Source organism: Lissotriton helveticus, chromosome 8, assembly GCF_964261635.1.
Source record: "Lissotriton helveticus chromosome 8, aLisHel1.1, whole genome shotgun sequence".
Classification (NCBI taxonomy): domain Eukaryota; kingdom Metazoa; phylum Chordata; class Amphibia; order Caudata; family Salamandridae; genus Lissotriton; species Lissotriton helveticus.
This window is the reverse complement of record NC_136069.1, coordinates 1,144,451,395-1,144,471,956: the sequence shown is the minus strand read 5'-3', so window position 1 is coordinate 1,144,471,956 and position 20,562 is coordinate 1,144,451,395. Positions and strand designations below refer to the sequence as shown.

Below are 20,562 nucleotides of genomic sequence, written 5' to 3'. Positions count from 1 at the left end.
ATTTGCAAAATTGGATATTTTGCCATTCATGTTTGAACTGCTTTTGTGGAAAAGGGGAGGAAAAGCGCTGATGACAGAAGCTGCACGGCTGAGAGACAAATGGCTTGTGATAGCACTTTGAAGTGTATTTGGGACATTCTGTGATTGGATTCGTATCCCAATTTGTGAATGTATTTTAATGTCAATTTGAATTAAATAACGTAATGAGCTGTAACTGGTCAGTGAAATGCAAAACAAATAATACAAATTGGTATGTTTTGCTCCTTCTGGCCACACCTCTGACTCCGCCCACTGCCCCAATCCTCGGGTTATTTCCGCCCTCTGATCCTCCACCCACAGTTCCCCCTAGTTTTTTCCCCCCACTTCGACCACTGCTTCCAAAAGTGGGATGGTTTCAGAGGGGGTGTTTCCAGTCTCTATAGTGGCCTTCTGACAGAGCTATTCAACACAGCTACATAATCATTTCTGCTATGGCTGCTTTACCACGACAAGGGCATGAGGAAGGACTGCTTGAAATTCACATATTTTAAGATTTAGCACTGTTAGAATTAGAATTGGTTTACCACTCGCCTGTGTCTGGCTAGTCTTAGCCCCACTTCCCGCTGCTGAATATGTTACCAACCAGATAGTGACACATGGATAAAGTTCACATCCATACATTAAAAGGATATTGCAAATCACTGGAGTCTGTGACCATAATGTATGTTACTGCTCATAACAAATGGTCACACCATTAATATTGTCCTATAAAACTAAAATCATAGGTATCTTGTCCTTTCATGCCTCCTGGACTTAGTCTGTCCCCTACATAGTTCCATATGGAAAACTGTTGTTGCCATTTTAATGTTAGACGAGATTTTTTTTAATGTTGTTTCTATCTTGAAAACTCAAAAACAAACAACAAAAATTAGCAAAGTCAAATGGAATTGACGTTTCTTAGGAGAAGAGAAGCAAATGAAGGAAATGATGGAGAGAGAAACAAATGTGAGAAAGTAAAGGGGGCTATAGATATTCGGTACAGGCAGAATATGTCGTCCCACGTGTATGTATGTAAATGAAATGACTACCAGTGTTAGCAAGGCCTACTTTACTTCTGAAGGTATGTTTCTTTCTGGTCAACACTGCTTAGCGCATTCTTTTCTTGTATTAGATTCCATAGCACCTTAGCAATTCCACTGTATTGATACATGTATTTATCTATTTTTACAGTATTTATATGATTTATTTCTCCTTTGTACAGCGCTCCGACTGCGACTTGACTGGGTGCACGCTATCTAAAACAAATCTCAATTAAAAAAATACAATTTAGTAAGCATAAGGCAGTTTAATTTGGAACGGAGCTACCAAAATGACCTAACGCCATATGCGTGACCTTAGCCCAGTCCTAGCTTTTTATGAATATATTCATTTTATTTATGTATTTATTTATTTATTTAATGCATTCTTATAAAGCGCGGACTTTACCCGAAGGTGTCAGACCACTGTACAATAGAACCAGTTACGTTACATGAGAGAACTGTTACAGGAATGGAACAAATAAAAATAGCATGCCATAGAATCAAAGCGACGCACGCATAAGGCACACATTCTCAAGCACAGCAAGCACAGACTGTACAAGCAAACATATGAATATCAATGACAATTTTACAATGACTAAAGAACTTCCTGGCAAAAAACTCACAAAGTTAAAAAAAACTTCAATTCCCATAATGCAACTGCGATTAGCTTGAAAAGTCAAGATTTGCTTAAGGTGTCACCAGCACCTCTATTAAACAATCTTGCAGAGACAACGTGTGCAGGCTGCGGCCAGCAGAGGGGCGTCCTTCGCCGCCAAAGGCCGCCGGGAGGTGGGAGGGAGGAAGGAAGGAGGAGGTGGCGGCGAGCCCGGCCCACCTCTAGCAGCGCCACCGCCGGGTGGGCCTAAGCCGCGGAAGCTGCAGCAGCAGCCGCCGCCTCAGTCGACCCAGAGATGGAGGGGAGGCGGTACCAGCGCCGCTCTCTCGCCCCAGGGCGCAGAGGACAGCCGTAGAGGAGGCTGCCAATGCTCGCGAGGCCCGCTGGGCGGGCGGCGGCGGCGGGACCCGCACTCTGCGGCAAGGAGCTCGCGCCGGTGCCCGCTCTGCCTCGGCGCGCCCGGGCTGGATGGCCGCGAGAAGGGTGAGTGCAGCCCGGGAGAGAGAGGGGACCCTGCCGGCGCGTCTGTGGGATGTGTCCTCGGTGGCTCGTCAGGCGCACCCCCCCCCCCCCCTCCGTTCCCATCAATGGCTCTTGGGAGCAGGGGATGGAATAGCATGCACCGAAGGGGGTGGGGGCACTTCGCTGCGCAGAGGCCTAAGGACTGCTGCGCCTGCAGAAGGATGCTCAGTCCTGCTCCCGCATCCAGTCTTTCTCTGCCTGCCACTTGCGATGTGTTTTTTCCAAGCCTGTCTGTACTTCTCTGCATCGTTTTACCATTATTTCGCTGCCTTGATGTTGTTCCAATTTAACGTAATATAGTCTATTCCAACGTGAGAGCCCAGCATAACAAAATAAAAGCTCAAAGTGCCTTTTTTGTTGCTGTAAAACTGTTATGCCTCCGATACCTGGCTATTTCTGTTATGCACTTATTTCACTTATACCTGCAGTAGAAGAAAGCATATTAAAGATGCAATTCCTGAACCCTTCTGGTACCCCAGCATGTCTTTAACGGAACACAACATGCACACCTGTCTGTCAATCGTCCTCATTCGGCAGGTGTCACTTTTCTTCACTTGTGCTCTCTCCGGACATGCAAAATGCCCCATAGATTTGAGTTCGCCCTCTCTTTCCATCGCTCTCCGAAAAACTGATTCTCCGTTCACCTTAATGGTATCGCCCTCTTAAACGCCTGACTTCACCCCCATTTTTAGTCAGCAGTTTGACAAGTACTCACGTCTTTAATACTGACGTAAGACTACAATGGACTCCTAAAGCCCGTCCCTTTGTTTCGAACAAGTGTGGTACAGATCTCGGACATCATTTTAGCTTGTGCAGGTGTCTTTTGAGAAAGTTCTGCACTTGTTTGTCATTTAGTATGGCTGGATATCTGACCCGTGTCTGTGAAAGGCTGTAACAAAATTGAATAATTAGAAAATGTGTGTGAGGGCCAAACCCCCCAGGGATCAGGGGGAAAGTGTATGAGATAGTAAAAAAACGTAAATATTCAAAACTGCTTCTTTTCTGCACATCGAGGAATGCTGAATTATATAAAAAGGCAGTGGGTGTGATGTGTTTTCGTACTTTATTTCTGACTTTCCATTGTGCTCTAATACTCAACGAAGCATTCCAGCGTTTTCCCAATAAACTAAGACATACCGAACGCGTTAAATATTTTAGAAACGAGAAACAATAGGGAGTGGAATAGCAGGGTAGAGAGGGTGTGACGGTCATTGGGGATTATATAATTTAGTCAATTAAGTTGGAGCTGGAAAAGGTGAATGAGATATTATTGTATATTTTCATGTCTGTGCTGATTTTTTGTGTTTGCTCCATTGATTTTACCCTGTTGTTCCACAGTAGTTCTGAAAGTATATCTACATATTTTGGATTTGGAGTGCCGCTTAGAATCTCCTAGTGATCACAAAGGAGGACCTCTAGATGTTCTTTGGGTGTCTGAATTCGCCTGAATACAATGAAAGCTGACAGTAACTTGGTTATGGTTAGTAAAATGAGACAGTCAATTAGACAAATGGCAGGTATCATGTTGCCCTTAAAGAATACATATTAGCCATTCACTCAAGAAAATAAAAAGTTATTTTACCAGTAGTAAAGATATTTACTAAACTATTAAAGACCTGAAAGTATTATGCATTCTGTTAATCAGGAGTCTTTAAAAAACAGAACCAGTCGAAAGGCCACAGCTCCAATGATGGAACATTTTTGAGACCTTAGTCAGAAGGCCACGTCTGTTTAATGCCCAACCATCAGCCGCAGCACCAGGGCAAATGCTCCACACGGTTCTAGATCACCCTCTTTTAGTGCAACTAGAGCCCCTTAAGGTCATGTTTGAAGTAGCTTCCAGGAAAGAGAGAACTTGAAGTTCCAATGGAGCACCCCAGCGAGAACGAGAAGTCCTTTTGTTGGGACCAAGCTGCAGGTCGGAGGTACACACGCGAGGGGATGATGTTGAAGTAACTCAAATTCTAGACCTCTGCAAATACCATTTTCAAAAGCAGCGAGTATCCAAACTGCAGACAAGAAATCTAAGTAATAAGAGCATCAAAAAGACAGCTGTTGCTGCCTTTAGATATCACTAAAACCTCCTTTTTCAAGGTTAGAACATCCTATGGCTTTGCCCTCTAAATTAGTGACTGAGCCCCCTCCCCGCCTCAGGGTGGTGAGTGCGTGAGACAAAGTGCAGCAGTAAGGCTGTCGAAGAAGGTCTTTGTTATAATTTTATTGATAAGGAAACATTGATTTCTCTTTTGTATCTTCAAACGAGGATAAACTGGCTCACTTGGAGCCCAAAGAGAAATCCAAACTCCAAAGAATCCGGTCAACCAAAACTGTTGTTGCTGCCGAAATACATTAAGCGTTACCCTAGGATCAGCATTCAAGTCCAGTCACTCCCTGCTTTTCAAAATGATTACCCAAGGATCTCCAGGAGATTCCTCCCCCAGCAGTACAGCAAAGGCCACCAACCAAATAGTGTCAGCAAACCAACAGTGGCTTAACCCTAGGACCACAGATTCCATCCACATGCTCAATGTGGCTTGAAAGGAAACCAAGCTGATTTTAAAAACACAAAGTGATTTGTTCAGGATTCCAAAGTAACATTTGATTTCTTGAATAGAATATAGTGTTATTAAAAACATTTTCAAGCATTTAACAGGAAGCTTTTTTTTTTTAAATTTTTTTTTAATTTTTTTTTTTGGGGGGAAATAAAAAGTAAGCCTGAATAATGGTTAGCTTGGGCGGAGTTATCCAAAGAGTTCAAGAGGTGAGGGTACTGGAAAGTTGCTGTGAAGGACTGGAACAGTACATGCTATTGCATCATAATTCGGGCTCCCGGTTTTATGGTATTTTTTTTTTTTTTTAACATTTCCCTCTGTATTTATCCATATTTATTTTTTGGCCATCTTATTGGCATTTATTCATATTTATTTTGTATTGTGAGAATAAATGGAGTCACAAATTGGTATATTGCCACACTGAGTTAACTCTTCGACGTTCACTCATACGCGAACGTTGCGTTTTTGCAAATTAAGCAGCCACGTATAAAAAAACACTACACCCAAAGGAGCATATTAGCGTTCTACTACAAATATAAGTTAACATATCCCTGTATTTAAGGAAATCTCATCCTGTTTTATAACTCCTCAAGCTATCTGCTCCACTTTTGCCTGGAATTCATGAAAGACAGCATGGGGAGTCTGTCACATAAAGCACAATTTTCAGTATTTTGTTCCCCTTTTAAAAATAAATACAGCCGGGAAAAGCATTGTTTTCTGTCTGTATTTATCTGTAAAACTGGGATCCTTAATCATATTTGAGCATTTGAAAAGCAGTCTACCATAAACATATGGAAGCTTTCCAATGTTAAGCCACATGGGCCAAAGCTCTCTGCCGAAACTCGCAGGGTAACCTTGGACAATTGAGACCTTGTTCAGACTTGTCCCTGGCAAGATAACATAGCCAGCACTGTCAGCTCGTGACAAACTATTTATATGTATCGGTATCATAACAATGCATGTCAGTGTGTCCCTTAGGCAGTCAATTTATCTCTGTAGTTTTAATATTTCTCTGAATGGTTTCAATTATTCTAGCATCCGGGTTTCTGCTGATAGTTTATTCCAATTTGCATAGTCATGGCCAGAACTGGTCTCTGTTCCTGTCAAGTTCTAGCTGGCTGCCACTAACATCGTTATGTGGTTGCATATTAAATCTGCTAAAAATATTTATATGGTGCTTATGACCCATGACGAGGCACTGAAGTGCTTTTTCCGCAAGTAGCACTCTACTCGGGAACCCCAGATTAGTTGTTCGTCCAACATTTTAATTTATCTTAAATTGTTTTTTTATTTTTCTTGTGCGTTAGTTGTTAGGTTTGTGCTCTTGGTTTCATGTGTGTTTAGTAGAGTTTGGAGTAGAGATAGAATAGTAAGAATGGATTTGAAAGGGGAAGTGGTATAATATTGTAAGCAGTGGTCCTGTGTGCATGTCAGTTGGTGGCATGGCTAAAAAACAAGAGTGAAAGTTTGATATGGATGTTTGGGAGTTCATAGTAGTTTGAAAGGTTTGGGATGAGAGAGTGGAAAGAGGGTTGTGAAGAACTGATACATTTTTACATTTTTATTTATTTTTTTAGATCGCAAAATGAAAATAATTTATAGATACAGATGCAGATCACAAATGTATCCTCTGTCTACGTAGGTAAGTTGGCCCCCACCCGTAACACTGAGATCGCTCTCTTACTTCCACTTTGTTGGACCTGACATCTTTGTTGTGGTTTCTCAACCTTTTTGCCTTCAATCCTCCTGTTCAGCTGACTTTTATTGCTGGCCTTAGGACACTTTACTATTGCAAATTAGTGCTAACGGGCTTGTGCTCCTTCCTTAAAACATGGCAACATTGGCTTACACCCAATTAGCAATTTTATTTACTTTTAAGTCCCTAGTAAAGTGGTACTGCCTGTACCCAGAGCCTGTAAATTAAATACTATTAGTGGGCTTGCAGCACTCATTGTGCCACCCACCTAAATAACCTTTTAAACATGCCTCAGGCCTGCCATTGCAGCCTGTGAGTTCAGTTTGTTAAACTGCCCTTTCAACCTGGCATATAAACCTTCCTTTAATACATGTAAGTCACCTTTAGGTACGCCCTACACAGCCCATAGGGCAGGGTGATTTGTCCATCTTGGGTATGGTATAAAACTACGGAACCTTAGGATTGTTGGCAACTAAGTATTGAGATTTGTTAACCTACCCCTTGCTTTCGCCTTCCTTATCCAAATTCTTTATGACTAAGGTTATTCTGTCATTGTCTTTTCAAAGCTCTGCTTATCATAAGTGTCACTCCTCCCTCTATACAGCAGTAGTGTTGATTACAACACATCCCCATATATGGCGGTTGTATTACCAAGTGGGTGCTTGAGGAAGTTTTCATTATTATTCGATAAGCACTGGCATATGCAGGTTTATATGTCTTTTTTTACCACACTGTTCAAATGTTCAGATCTTGGATGGAATTGAACGAGGTGGTGGTGGGGAACATGACTGGTTTCTCAGACTAACATTGGTTATACTATAGGATCACACTTTCGCCAAGGAGGAAGACGCCGCAACTGATGTCGGGCAGACCGCCAGGCTTTTTACCGAGGAGTCATCAACATTGAGAAACTTGCAGTAAAGATACTTTGACATATTCTACATCTGACAAACGTTTTACGTCTGACCCGACCCTGCTAACGGCGGCATTTCATTGAGCACACCGCAACAGCGGACTAATTGATTCTTGTGCCTCTACGACCCGACAATCTGCAGACACCCGAACCGAGTTGGAATTATCACCGGTTGCGGGGGATTGATTTTCTGGCTTCTATTAGGAGTTAGCGCTGAAGAGTCTGAGTGTATCGTACTCAGACGAAACACGTGTCGGCTGGCGCTGTCTAGTATGAGTATTTAGCAACAAGATCAACAGGCGTCAACTGCTTTTTTCTTTTAAGATTTACAAACTGGCATATTATATGTTTGATTTTTATGTGTGTGCACAGGTTCTTTGTTTCATACTATAGGATCTGACATTACTTCTGAAACAAAAGTCCTCTAACTTTCCAGGAAGATTCGTACAGTTTATGTTGAAATTTTAAGGAACAAATCTGAGAGTCTATACAAAATGGAGTCCTTTTTGGAGGCATCCTTTTGTACAACCCTGATTTTACACAGTTAATGTCTTTGTGTTCGCTTAGAATTTAATCTTATTGCACAAACACTTCCAAACACACCCCAGTCTAACCCACAAGTAATTCTAACCATATTTCTAAGGGTCCCACACTAGCACTTTTTTTTCCCTGCAAAACAGCTCTATCAAGTGCTCGCCCCCACAGTGGAGCCCATATAGGCCAAGCTAGTACGTTGGCAGACTAGATGACATTCCTTTGACGAGGCATGCCAAGTCGGTCAGTAAGGCTCTCACATCCAAGTAATTGAAATATTCCAATGGCACACTACCACTGGGTCCATAAATCCTTTTCTATAGGATTTTCAAAGGTTTTAGGGCAGGCTGTACTTTTTCTGTTTACTATCTTTGTCTGGTCTCAAAAGGCAAGCCAGACATTCTGGCTCAGCGGATCTGAGCTTGCTGCCATCTGCCTATGTTATCCCTCATTTAGTAATATTTTTGCTTTAAACAACATTGAGAACGTTGACTTTTCTTTACATCTTTCAAAGCAAATGCAAAATACTTGCATTTGGTTATTTGGAGGGCAGTGTTCTGGGATACCAGACGTGGGAGAAATATTAAGTGTATTATTTAATATTACAATCACTTCATAGAGAATCATGTAATACTCAATTAAAAAATAATATATTCAGCTGGCTGGATAAGCAAATGATACCAGAGCCGTGTTGCACTTTAGAAACCTACTTGACGCTTGTTACGACTCATTAGATTTTATTGACAATTTAGAGTAAAACAGGAAGGTTCTGGATATGGTCTAACTGGCCAATTTCAGAGATCGGATTTAAATATAACACTAATCGTTTCACATTCAAACACATAAAATACCATGCAACTAGATGTTGCAAGGTTCAAACAAAGCCGAATAACTTCAGATAATTATTTTTCCAATGATAGGGGCTAGATTTTGGGGCTGGAGCAATAAACGATATTCAGAAAACTCATGCTGAATTAAAGCAGTATTAAAAACCATGAGGCTAGCAAATCATCGAAATGCAATAGTGACAATCCGTTTAAAGGCCCACCAATACCGCAAAATAAAATCTTAAGGCGGTTTCACGGGTTAACATTTTCTAGACCATGCAGAATTCAATGTGCAACTTCAACCACACCGTATGCCATTATTGTGAAAGTGGGCCATAGTCGGGCATTGCTCATCGAAGGAAACTAAGGTACTTTGTGGGATGGATCACTAGAAGTTTTGTTTTAATTTTAGTTTTTAAAATGAGGAAAAATAATACCATACCACTTATGAATACCCAAAAAAAGTGCTTCCAGGATTGTAGTTGTTGGTATGCCCACAAAATAAGTGCTGCTCTTGGGATGGTCGAAGTGGGCACATTCAGTAATCCATGCCAGTGCAGGTAGATTCATTTTGAACTTGACTGACTTAACAAAAAATCGATTTTAAAGCAGACAGTCTTCGGGTTTTTCAGTGCCATTTCATAAGGGTTGCTGGGTTTGAGGAGCATCCTTTACCACAGCTTTTTCTGGATGATACATGGCCTTCACTCTGTATGACGGAAATAAACTGCATCTTATCTTTGTTTTTGTCAGTTTCTTCTCAGTTATTCGAACTGTTATCACCACGCTGAACATTTTTTGCATGAGTCCGTGCAACTTCAGATATGACTGTCTGCACATGATTTCGCAATGTGCTCCCCCGTGTTCCTGTGTTATATATACTTTTGTATATATATATACTTTTGATAATCACCTAATGTGTTATGGTCCAACCAATCAAATTCCATTTACTCAACTACTTTTTACATAATTTTGTTCTTACAGTGACTTTTTTTAATGGTTTTCTGTGTAAGGAATATTAGTTCTCCATCCTCTTTGTTGCCTTTTGCTTTATGATTTTTTTTTTTTTGGGTCTCACCTACCAGATTGTGCGGGCTGTCTGGGTGCGAACACCGATTGTGAACTTATATTTGGGCTTCGATCCTGGCCGTTGCTCACCATTTGTTGGTTTAATTGTTAATCTCATGCTTCTTATTAGATGGCTTGCCTTCCTCTTCTTGTGTTTCCCCCACCCCTGGAGCATATCCGCTTTGCCATCCTTTTGATTGGATAACTTGTATCCTTCCTCTGCTCAGGGAACTATTTTTTTCTTTTTCCCTAAGAACGCGCTGACAGTGCATGTGTTTTCGGGTGGCTCCTTCATGTGCTGCTTACCTCCACTAATCTCTCGCCCCCGGACGCTGCGTTGCGCGCTTCTTCCCTACTTGCTCCCTCTCCCCACAGCTCATCCAATGGTCATCCAATGCTCTTTAATTATACTTGTCGTGGTTGTTTCGTGTACCTTCTTACAGCACAGACTACTAGTTTTGATTAGTGCCCTTCATATATGTGCAGCTTTTGACGTCAACGACCACACTAAACCTGAAGGTCGGCTGTATTATGGCTGCACACTCATTCAGCTCCGTCTTTGTCGTATAATTTTGTTGAATTTGAATTCACAATGCAACACTTTTACATATGTCAAATAATTAATTTACCAAAAATAAAGGTGTGCTCATTTAGGCGCCTCTTGTGTTTCATACCTTTTTTGTCTCTTGTTGACAGTGTATGTTTATACAAACTGGGTGGTGTACTTATGAGTGGTTAAGGTATGCGTATTTCTATTGTATATAGAAGTTCCCGTGCCATCCTGTTCTTTCTCTATCATAAATAAAAAATGTTACTTAAAGTTTCTAAACATACAGGGTTTTTGAGAGTTTTTTTGTATATATTTTAGACAAATACCTATTTCTGAATGTATTAGCTTCCGGTCCAGTTAACCCCGTACCATTTTCTTGTTATAAAATAATTTTGGGAAACGAGGAACGTTGAGCAGTTGAGAGCGGGTCCATGTGTGATCTTGGTGTGTCTCGATTCCCTTCTTTACACATAAATATGTGAATGCTTGCTCTCTTGAGGCTTTATTCATTTACAGTTGCTCGCTTCTTTCCTGCTGCTCTTGATTAGACCATGTATGCAGCATGCGCCTTAAAAGAAGCACTTCAATTACTTACCTGTAATTACATTACTTTCAGTCTGGATCGCTTTAATCAATTACGCCAACCAATTTCGTTCTCCCTGAAAGGCTTCTGTGCCTCCCCCACCCCTCATTCTCCCAGCATCCTGTTTGTCTCAGGCCACATACCTACAGTTGTCCTGGCCTAAAGCCGAGGGAGTGAGGGAAGTAATTGATTAGAGCGAGAGGAAGACTCCGAATAATGCAATTACTAACTCTGTCTTGGCTTTTTAGACCATCTTTAGGGAAATATTGCTGAAAGAGCACTATTTTGCCACCAATTTCGTAAAAGTTTCTTGAGGCAGGAAGACCTTCAGTGCTTTTGGGGCAGGCCGGGCTTAGAGAGTACACCATGAAAGTACTGGAACACTTTATTGTGGCCCTTTCAGAGCTATTCCTTGAGGCACATGGCTGATGAGGGGTGTTACCCCTAAACCGGTCCCAGGATGCTTGATTAAAGTCCAGGGAAGACCTGGCTTGGCAGTTGAGGCTGGACTGTTCCCATGAGCCACAGGGTCAAGACTGATTTGCATATAGCTGGGTCTGAACCGAGTTGGCGAAGTGATGTAAAGAACGATGATGGACTCAACCCAGATCTGTGACTGGGGATGAGTGTCTGAAAAGTTTCAGCGCTCCGTCCATCAGCTCCTTGTGTTTGACTTTCAGAGCAATGGCTAAAGCATGTATTTGAAAGACGAACCATAACGTGCTATTTGATATTGTGGAAGAACCCCTGCTAAACCCTACTTGTGACAGTTGATCTCACTCGCTCCCTGAAATTCAGGACACAAGTTACACCCCACCATCAATGATTACCAGCTGCAGCTACTTGGTTCTTCTCAGATAGGAATAGTTCCACCAGAACTGCCAGATCACATCCTCCCACTACGGGGTTTCTTATGCTCCCATTCAATTTTCAGCCATGCACGTCCTCTTCAGTGAGATATGGCTTGTATTCTATGGGACAGGGCCCACTTGTGGAAATACCTGTCAGACGTAGGACATCAGTTACAAACATCAAAAGGTAATGGCTGAAATGCTTGTAAGAATGCCCCAGACACTCGCAGTCCACCTGTTTCTTTGTACTGTGCTTCTCCAGACAAGGAGCAACCACATTGAAATTGGCCTTTGTTCTGTTCCATGTCCCTTTGGAATTGGGATGCATCGCAGGCAAAACCAGACCAGTTTCAGCCTAGTTGTGCTTCATCTCCAGACAGTGTGCACCTCAATAGGTGCACACTGTCTGGAGTGGCATAGTTGTCAAAAATGAACTGGAATTTAGTCTGAGTAATAATTAGTAGCTGAGATCATTTCAATCATCGTTTAAAAAAAAAAAAATAGTAAATGTTATTAGTTTTTTTCAGGTTCAACGCTATAAAACTCCTACCCCTTTTAGAGTGTCTGTTATTTGTCAGGCAGCGCTGGGACGCTTACGGGCAGCCATGCGCTTTATAAATCCCATTTCATTTCATTTCATTTCATAACAATCCTAGTAACGTTCTCTCGATCAGTGATCCCCAAGTGGTTGCACAGATATCAGTCCTTTGTGCAATATATTTTCCCCATCTATAATCTCCCGTAAGCACTAATGACTGCTTAGTACACTTTAAGGAAAAGCAATCCTCAGCACATGTCTTGAAAGTAATAAGCAATTATTCAATGGGATTAGCCAGCATAAATGATACACAGAATTTTTAAGCTTGGTTTCTTTTCTGTATTCTTTCTGGTCTTGCATCAGCCAACACTTTTTTCGTCGCACACAAGGGAAATCGTCCCGCGACTTTCTCATGGCTTCCAAGAATCCCACATGTTCCTTCATTAGTGGTGAGAATTCCATCCCACTGGTAATTTAAAATCTATGTCCAGATGTCCACGTTGCATATACAATGGATCTCCGTCATAATTCAAACCAAGCACGTATAGTAGACATGTAGGTCATCACATCAGCGCTGTATCCTCGAGTGCAAGAACCTTTTAAGGAATCTGGTTGGAAAGATGAGGGGGAGTGGGGTGTAGGAAGGGGGGAAGGGAGTTGTTTGCAGTGAGCGGGAGGCTCATTCCGGGCTCAGAGGCGAGACAATGCCCTGGGCTGCTTTTCTTTGCTCATCTGTCTCCTTCCCTGCCTATCGACCATCCACCTAATATTTTAAATAAATTAAAAACTTTTGGGGCCAGCTTCGATCCCTCGACCACCTTTTCCATGGTCGTACATATGTCCATACCCCTCTCCAAGACCTATATCATGGGGGTTGTTGTAATTCCCTCACCTCTGCAATGTCCTGTTTAACCTCAACACATTCCAAGTTTATCAACAGTATCTTGTAGCTATTTTTGTCTGTATCTTTCCATATCTCCAATTGTACCAGTAAGTTTGTGTGATCAGTGGCGGAGTCTGTGGCACAGTTTGTGGCTTCCTTTAACCTTTTTTAAATTGACTACCAATATTGCTGGACTTTGGGACACTACCATAGAATGTGAACGAAACTTCACTTTTGTCCACAGTTCTGTTCATAGCGTCCCTGCCCATTTTATGTAACCGCATTCTGCTGTAATTTATATAACTTTTTTACTTCGTATTAGTATAGCTGGCTTTTATGGCCACTTTTATGGGGAACCTCTCTGCATCCCCCCCCCATACTCCAATTTCATTTTGCCATTTATTTCTCAACTTCAGTAATTATTTCTGCATTTTGACCAATAATTGGCTGTCAGTAAGTGATATTGCCTTGGCGGTGAGTTGTCCGTCTAATAAACTCCTTTCCAGTGGGAGTCCTTTTTTTTTTTTTTTTTTTTATTGTCTCTGTTGGACTTGGCCCATTTTCCGAACTTTTTTTGCTTTTCACCCCCCTATTTTAGGATATCTCCCCCATGGTAGAGGAATGTATAAGCCATGTCTGGTGTGAGATGCAGTGACACATGCTGTGCAATGGCGTGCGCAGATTTATTTGAGCTGCTGTGGAGAAATGTCACTTTTAAAATGGATGCCATTGCTGTGTGTTTTGTGCCACCTGCCTGCAGTGGGTTGGCGGTCTAGTGTTCTTTTACCATCGTAGAAATGCACCTTTGTAAAATGTCACTTTTAAAATGGACGCCATTTCTGTCTGCTTGTGCCGCCTGACTGAGGTAGGTTACCGGTCTAGTGTTTGAAGTGACAAGTTGCTCTATACTCCCCACAGTGACAGTAGAGGCTGGAACTGCCAGGGACCTTCTAGAAGCTTCCAGCCTTTCTGGTATATGTAGAGCAGTAGAGATACCATGTGCTCAGACAGAGCGTGGACTGGAGAGTGAGGGGGACCCGCTGCCAGGGGGTGCCGCCGCATGGGCCTGTGTGCTGGCCCCTGAGCCCATCTGTACCCCTCCACTGTCCACAGGGCCAGTGAGAGCCCGCTGCTGGAGTTCAGGCTGCTGTACCAGGAGGAGTGCCACTTTACAGGGGATGATGGTTCCGAGGAGCTGCTGTCCTGTACTGATGAGTACCCACTGACCGCTGACCTGGCCTAGCACTGCCTGCTCGCTCTCCTGCCCTAGCGCCTCGTGAGTGGTACACCTGGGCCCTGACTGCTCCCTAGCGCCTGGAAAAGGAGAGTGCTTTGACTGACTGCCAAGGAGCATCTTTGACTGCGCCCAGAAGGAGGTGAGGAGAGAGGCCTGTTGTCCCTGAGTCTGCTGGTGGGATCTAGCGCCTCGTGAGCTGTCCATGTGGACTGCCTGTACCCTCCCCCTGCCTGCACTCTAGCGCTGTACTGCCCAAGTGCTATATGCAGATGGCCAGAGAGGAGAGAGGAGCGTGGACCCTATGTCCTTAGGTGGAACCCTTAATCTGTGGCAGCTACCTAGCGCCTCATGAGTGCCATATTCGCATTGCTGGTGAGGAGCGCTACCTGTCGTCCCTGAAGCCCATGGTGGGATTGAGCACATCGTAAGCGCTAGGGTGTCAGGGGAAGTGGAGCTGAGGCCTCCAGCTCTGTGCTGTCAAAGCGCTATTTATTTTATTTAAATTCCCCTGCATGTGTGCTGCATTGTGGTGCTGCCAGACTGCCTTATTCATATTGACTGTGCTCTGCTTGCTGCCAAGGCACTACAACTGTGCCCAGGAGAAGAGGAGCGGATGTCTGCAGCGCAGGGATTCTAAAGCGCTACGAGGGGATCCCGGCGTGTGGGATTCCCCCCTGCCTGCTTGGTTGACAGTGGGCAGCTTCAACATTGTGGGGCACTCTTAATTGCAGAGTCCAGAAGAGGGACTCCATTTTCCCAGGCGCAGTGGCGCCAGAGGTTACTCTGCAACTTTGGGGCCTTCGTGAGGCAAGAGACCACTTTGCGACTGCGTAGTGCGCCAGAAATTCATCTGCCGCGTAGGGGGCAAGGACTGTAGGTGTTGAGGCCAGCTGACTGCGAGGATGTCTATGCTAAAGGCTTATGCCCCCCCCCTACCAATGTGATTTAAGCTAACGCAGGCTGCCCCCATGTTGAATGCAGTCAGGCTAACGAAAGTTTTAGGTCTAGAGTTCTCCAGCTGCAGAGGTTGCTAATGTTACGCATGATAATACCTGATGCCTGTGCTAATGTGGGTAATAATGTATTCCTTTCAGGCTTGTGTATATTGTGTTCATGGGCTGGCCTGACATCTTATGCGAGGCTCATGGTTCATGCCCTATACCCTGAGAAGTTATATGCCTAGGGGAGGCCAAATACCATACTAGGATATCTGCGTTGTACGCCTAATGTTCTTTTTGCAGGGGATGCTGATGCAATGCATAATGTGCTTTTACGCCTAATGTTCCTACCCTGAGGATAATGTCCCCAGCTGGCGTATGCCCCATCTGGTCCTGCCTGATTCCAGGCCAATGGTGAATGTCCTGCTAAGAGGTTTTATTGCAGATGTTCCTGCCTAATGTTTGATGCCAAATGATAATGCTTTGTTTCTTTAGTACAGCCTTGACACGGATGGACGTACCTTTCTCGCTCATTCTTTATCCTTGCGTAATGGTTCTGGCAGTGGCCCGATTGGCCCTGCCCTGTAAATACTCCCTCTGTGTATATATTGCCTGGCGCCAGTTGGTGCAGTATAGTGACTACTGTGGTTACCTACGTGGTTGCTCTTGTATGTTATATACAATACAAAAGTTATTATTTTTCACCAAAACTGGTATCATGTCTCTTTTTGTGGGGTGCCTTGTGTGTCGTCTGTGTGTACTGCGTGGATGCTTTACACAATGCCCTGGAGTTTAGCCTACCTGCTCCGCACCACGCTACCCCATTTCGAACAGTCTCCTTGTCCCTCGCAATGCTAGATTGCAAGGTATATCTTAATTGTAGGCATTTAAATGTTTGAGATGCGCTTATCACATACTCTTTCTGTAGGTGATCAAATGGGACTATCCCATTTGTGTCTCACACTTCTTCTAGTGAGGAGATGCCGATTACATCCCATTTCCTGAAGTTTGAGAGGTTTGCTACTTTCTTTAAATGTGTTCCCACCCATAAAGGTGTCTGGGCAGGCTGGACTGGCCATAGCGGGCACCGGGCATTTCCCTGGTAGGCTGCCTGGGTGGGGGCTGGTTATAGATCCCTGGAATGTCTTCCCCCAGCAACAAAAGCGGTACAAAGCTTTTCTTCTGCTAGCCCCCCATCCCACACCCAGCGGCTGGCCGAGCTCTTTGCCAAGGCCGGTTTCGGTTCTCTGTCCTGCCCTGTGTCTGGTGAGTTCATATCTTGTTTGTTTCTAGTGACCCCACCGCAATGAGTTCTTCTGCTCTCAAGGCCAAAGCCATATTGTTGTTTAAGCTCCTAAGGTTTAATTTGTTGGACTGCTATGGTATAAACCCAGTTTGGTCCAGATGGATTAGTTTGGTAATCCCAGTCTGTAGTCTGTTGGCCAGCACTTTGGCCAGTACTTTTATGTCTGCGATAAGCAGGGAGATCAGTCAGTAGGACTCACAGTGGCCCCTGGGCTTCCTTTCATTATGGATCAATGCAATCGTTGCACTCCTTAGGTTCCCCACCAATATCCTAGAGTGGAATACCTTCATGTACATGTTATGTAGTAGCTAAATAACCTTACTTGCCATCGTTTTGGAAAAGTCTACAGGCAAACCATTTGGTCTAAGGCTCTTTCCAGTCTGCTGCTGTGTTAGTGCCTGCCCTATCTCTTCCTCAGTAAGTTACACCTCTAGTAAGATACTCTAAGCCTTCGTTAGTTGTTGTGTTGGGGATTCTTTGATAAAACGTACTAGATCTAAAGCACTTATTTTATACAAAAATTGGAAAAAAATATTCTAGGTAGTCTGCAAATCTTTCTGCTATCTCACTTGCCCCCTTTACCCTTACTGGCCTTGGGGATTGTACCTCCTTTATATGTCTTTGGTCGCCTGGCTGAACACCCGGGATTAGGAACGATTCCTCACCTTATCACCTTTTTCATACAGGCGCTTTTTCTTGACCAGGTAGACTGTTTTTACATTGTTGTTTAGTATATTTAGGTAGTCCTGCTTTTTTACCACTATGAAGCATGCTTTCCCTTCTGTGGGTAGTCGCTTGCTCCATTTCTGACTGTTGGGAGCTTCCGTTGTAGTTCTCCCAAAATGATCAGCCCCATATTGTAGCTTGATAAGCTTCTTAGTCTATCTGCTTCCTATGCTTGTTTTTTTCTATTAACTTTCACCTAAAATAGTGACCATTGTAGGGTTAGGCGGGCACCACGACGCCGTCTCTCAAATGTCCCAATGTCACCTGAAGGTGGAGAATAGTTTTATACCTCCTGTGCCAAGTATTTGGCAGCAGTGAATTGGCCCAGGAATGTGCAAGGCGTGAAGAAATAGTCTATTCATGAGTGGAAATTGTGAGCACCGTAGTAAAAGGAGAAATGTCAGATCTGCCTGTTCTCCATAGATCTGCTAGCCCTGTTGTAGGAAGCCTTTCAATTTTATCGGTGGGTATGCGGCATCTGTTGGGAACTAGCTCTGTACAAATGTGAGTGCACCACCATGTTGATATCTTATCCCAGCACTGTCGGAGCCTGCTGAAGTTCAGTTAGTAGTCATGTCAACATTTGTAGTGTGTTGGTCTGTAGACCTGGTGGGACATACATATTCACCATTATTAATCCCTTCCCTGTCCTGCAGTGCATTTTCCATAAATATCTGTCCTTATTTGTGAGGGATGGAAGTTGAGTGATTTATTGATCACAATTGCCACACCCTGACAGTCTGTTGTATACCTGGAGTGAGGTCTCCTCCTTGTGGAAATACCAGTTTAGCTTTGTGGTATAGCAAGACTAGGCAGTAGTCCTCTCAATTTTATTCCCCAACCCATTGACGTTGCACGTCAAGAACATCAGCGCACCTGTCATCGTATTGTGTACCTTTCAAGCCATTCATCCATACTCTCATGTGCCTTGGGGCGGTGTTGTGATATGTATCTAGATTAGTATCTGTGCAGAGATTAGTGTGTAGAATGTAGAATGTCAGAATGTGATGTGTAGTATTCTTAGAATGTAGAGAATGTTAGTGTGTCTTGTAGAAGGCTGACCAGACCTGAGTTCTTCCTCAAGCTGGCAGCACCTTTCGTATCTACTTACTTATTTTTTTCAATAAAGAACATTTGGATACTTCCTGTGTGAGCAGAGTCACTATAGATTTGGCGACGAGGGAAATTGGAGACAACTTAATCCGTTTTTAAAAGATTCGAGCCACAGAATTTTTTTTCTTCTTCTCTTCTTTCTGTACATCCGTGTTTAAAAAGGTATTTCACATTGGAAATTACATACGGAGCGGCAATTGTTGGGGCGTGACTTCGGTGAGCATGGGATACATTTTATTTGGTGAGTTCCACGTCTCCTGTTCGTGAGCCCCGACTGGATACCGTTACCCGTTGTGTTTACCCTTGAACTTCTTTCCGCGTCATCTTATTAACGGAAGGGGCGCGCAGCTTAACTCACCTTTGAATGATGCTTCCTTGCCCTCGCTCCGTTCATCCATAGTGACTCAGCCCCGGCAGCATCACCAGTGCACTCTACGTACGCTCGACGTGACCCAACGTAAGGTCACGTCGCCAGCCATTTTGATGCATTCCTATCTTTGGACTGAGTGCCGTAACATCGGAGCAGAGCGGACAACAACATCACAAAGGATTTAAGGGTATTTTTTAACCTCTACGTTTTGGCTTCGAATTATTTATACATTTGTTATTCTAGTAAAGAAAGGTGCTGCCTGTATTATATTCCAGAAAGTAAAAAAAAAAAAAAAAAATCTGGAATCGAAGTATAGCTAATAGACTGACTATTTCGAAGAATTTTGGGCACATAGCTATATATATTCTACTTTCAAGTAACAATTATTTTACTAAAGTCATTCTCACCATGCCCAACACCAGTGACACTGTTTCAAATGGAGAGAGAGCATTACAAGGATTAAATGTAAATGCTCCCAGGGAATTTTTGGTAGTACCTGGTGATCCACCGGTTGCTTGGCTAGATTGGAAGGAATATTTCCTCAATTACGTTGCCAATTTGGAGGATGTCAGTGGATCATTTTCACCAGAAAGGAAAAAAATAATTCTTTTATTGGGTCTTGGTCCTGAGGGTTTGCGAATTTATAATCAACTGGACAAGCAAGATAGATCTGGAGGAGATATTGATGTTTTTAATGCAGTTTTACTTGATCTTGAGGACTACTTTTCTCCTAGTGTTTGTATTGCTGTTACCAGACATTCTTTTTTTCAGCGAAGACAAGAGAAAAATGAATCTGTTGTGGATTATGTTTCCGCATTAAGGAAATTGGCAGTGAAATGTAAATTTGCTCAACTTCATGATGAATTTGACCGTGATCAGATTGTCATGTATACTGAGACTAAATCTATTCAAAATAAGTTATGGGTGGAAGGTGATGGATCCTTAAAAGAAATTATTGCCATGGTTAAGAAAGTGGAGCTTTCGGAACGTGCGCTAAAGCATCTCTAGCTAATGAGAAGAAAGAAGCTGAAGTTGTTAATAAAACATCGGACAGTAGAAGTAGCCTTAAAAATAACAAAGATTTCAGGTCAAGTACTGTAAAGAAAGAGAATGTAGAGACAAAAAAGTTCTCTGAATTAGTATGTTTTAGATGCGGGAGTCATTCCCATTCAACTCATTATTCTAAATGTCCAGCTAAAAATACAAAATGTTAAGTGTGTGGGGTGATTGGACATTTTGTAAAAGTGTGCAGGAAAAAGATGCATAAAAATTACAAAGGTAAAGTTGCGTGTATTCAAGAAACAGAACCAGAAGGTAGCTCATCGTCTAGTGACGAAAGTTTACAATTGCACAATGTTGTAAGAAAGAGAGTGGTCCTAAATATTTCTGATTTAGAGTCTAGTAAACACTTGTGCCAAGTTTCTTTAGGAGGAGTTCTTGCGCAACTTGCTGCAGATTCAGGGTCACCTTTCATTATTGTTGATAGGCATGTTTGGGAAGAACAATTTATTTCTCAGATTGGTGGATGGTTAGAACCTCCTGATATTGCACCAGAAAGTTACAGAGGGGAGAAAATCGACATCATAGGCTTTAGAGTGTTAGTTTTTAGGTTCAAAGGAAGACATGCAACATGTAAGTTATATGTCTCTAAAGAAGGACCGTCAGTTTTAGTCTGGAAGGA

The 20,562-nt window shown here is 42.9% G+C and overlaps 1 protein-coding gene across 3 annotated transcripts in view; it reads left to right on the top strand.

Moving 5' to 3' along the window:
• Nucleotides 1-1,883: 1,883 nt before the first annotated feature.
• CHST10 (carbohydrate sulfotransferase 10) overlaps nucleotides 1,884-20,562 on the top strand; it is a 188,666-nt gene continuing 169,987 nt past the window's right edge. The window contains exons 1-2 of one of the 3 annotated variants that reach the window (XM_078658021.1): nucleotides 1,884-2,157; nucleotides 6,326-6,390. Coding sequence is in view for 1 of the 3 variants with exons in the window: in XM_078658020.1 (XP_078514146.1) it covers nucleotides 2,143-2,157 (15 nt within the window). In the remaining 2 variants the exon portion in view is untranslated. Of the gene's footprint in view, nucleotides 2,158-6,325; nucleotides 6,391-14,317; nucleotides 14,568-20,562 lie in introns of those variants that run through there. The other 2 variants (XM_078658020.1, XM_078658022.1) reach the window with 2 other exon arrangements.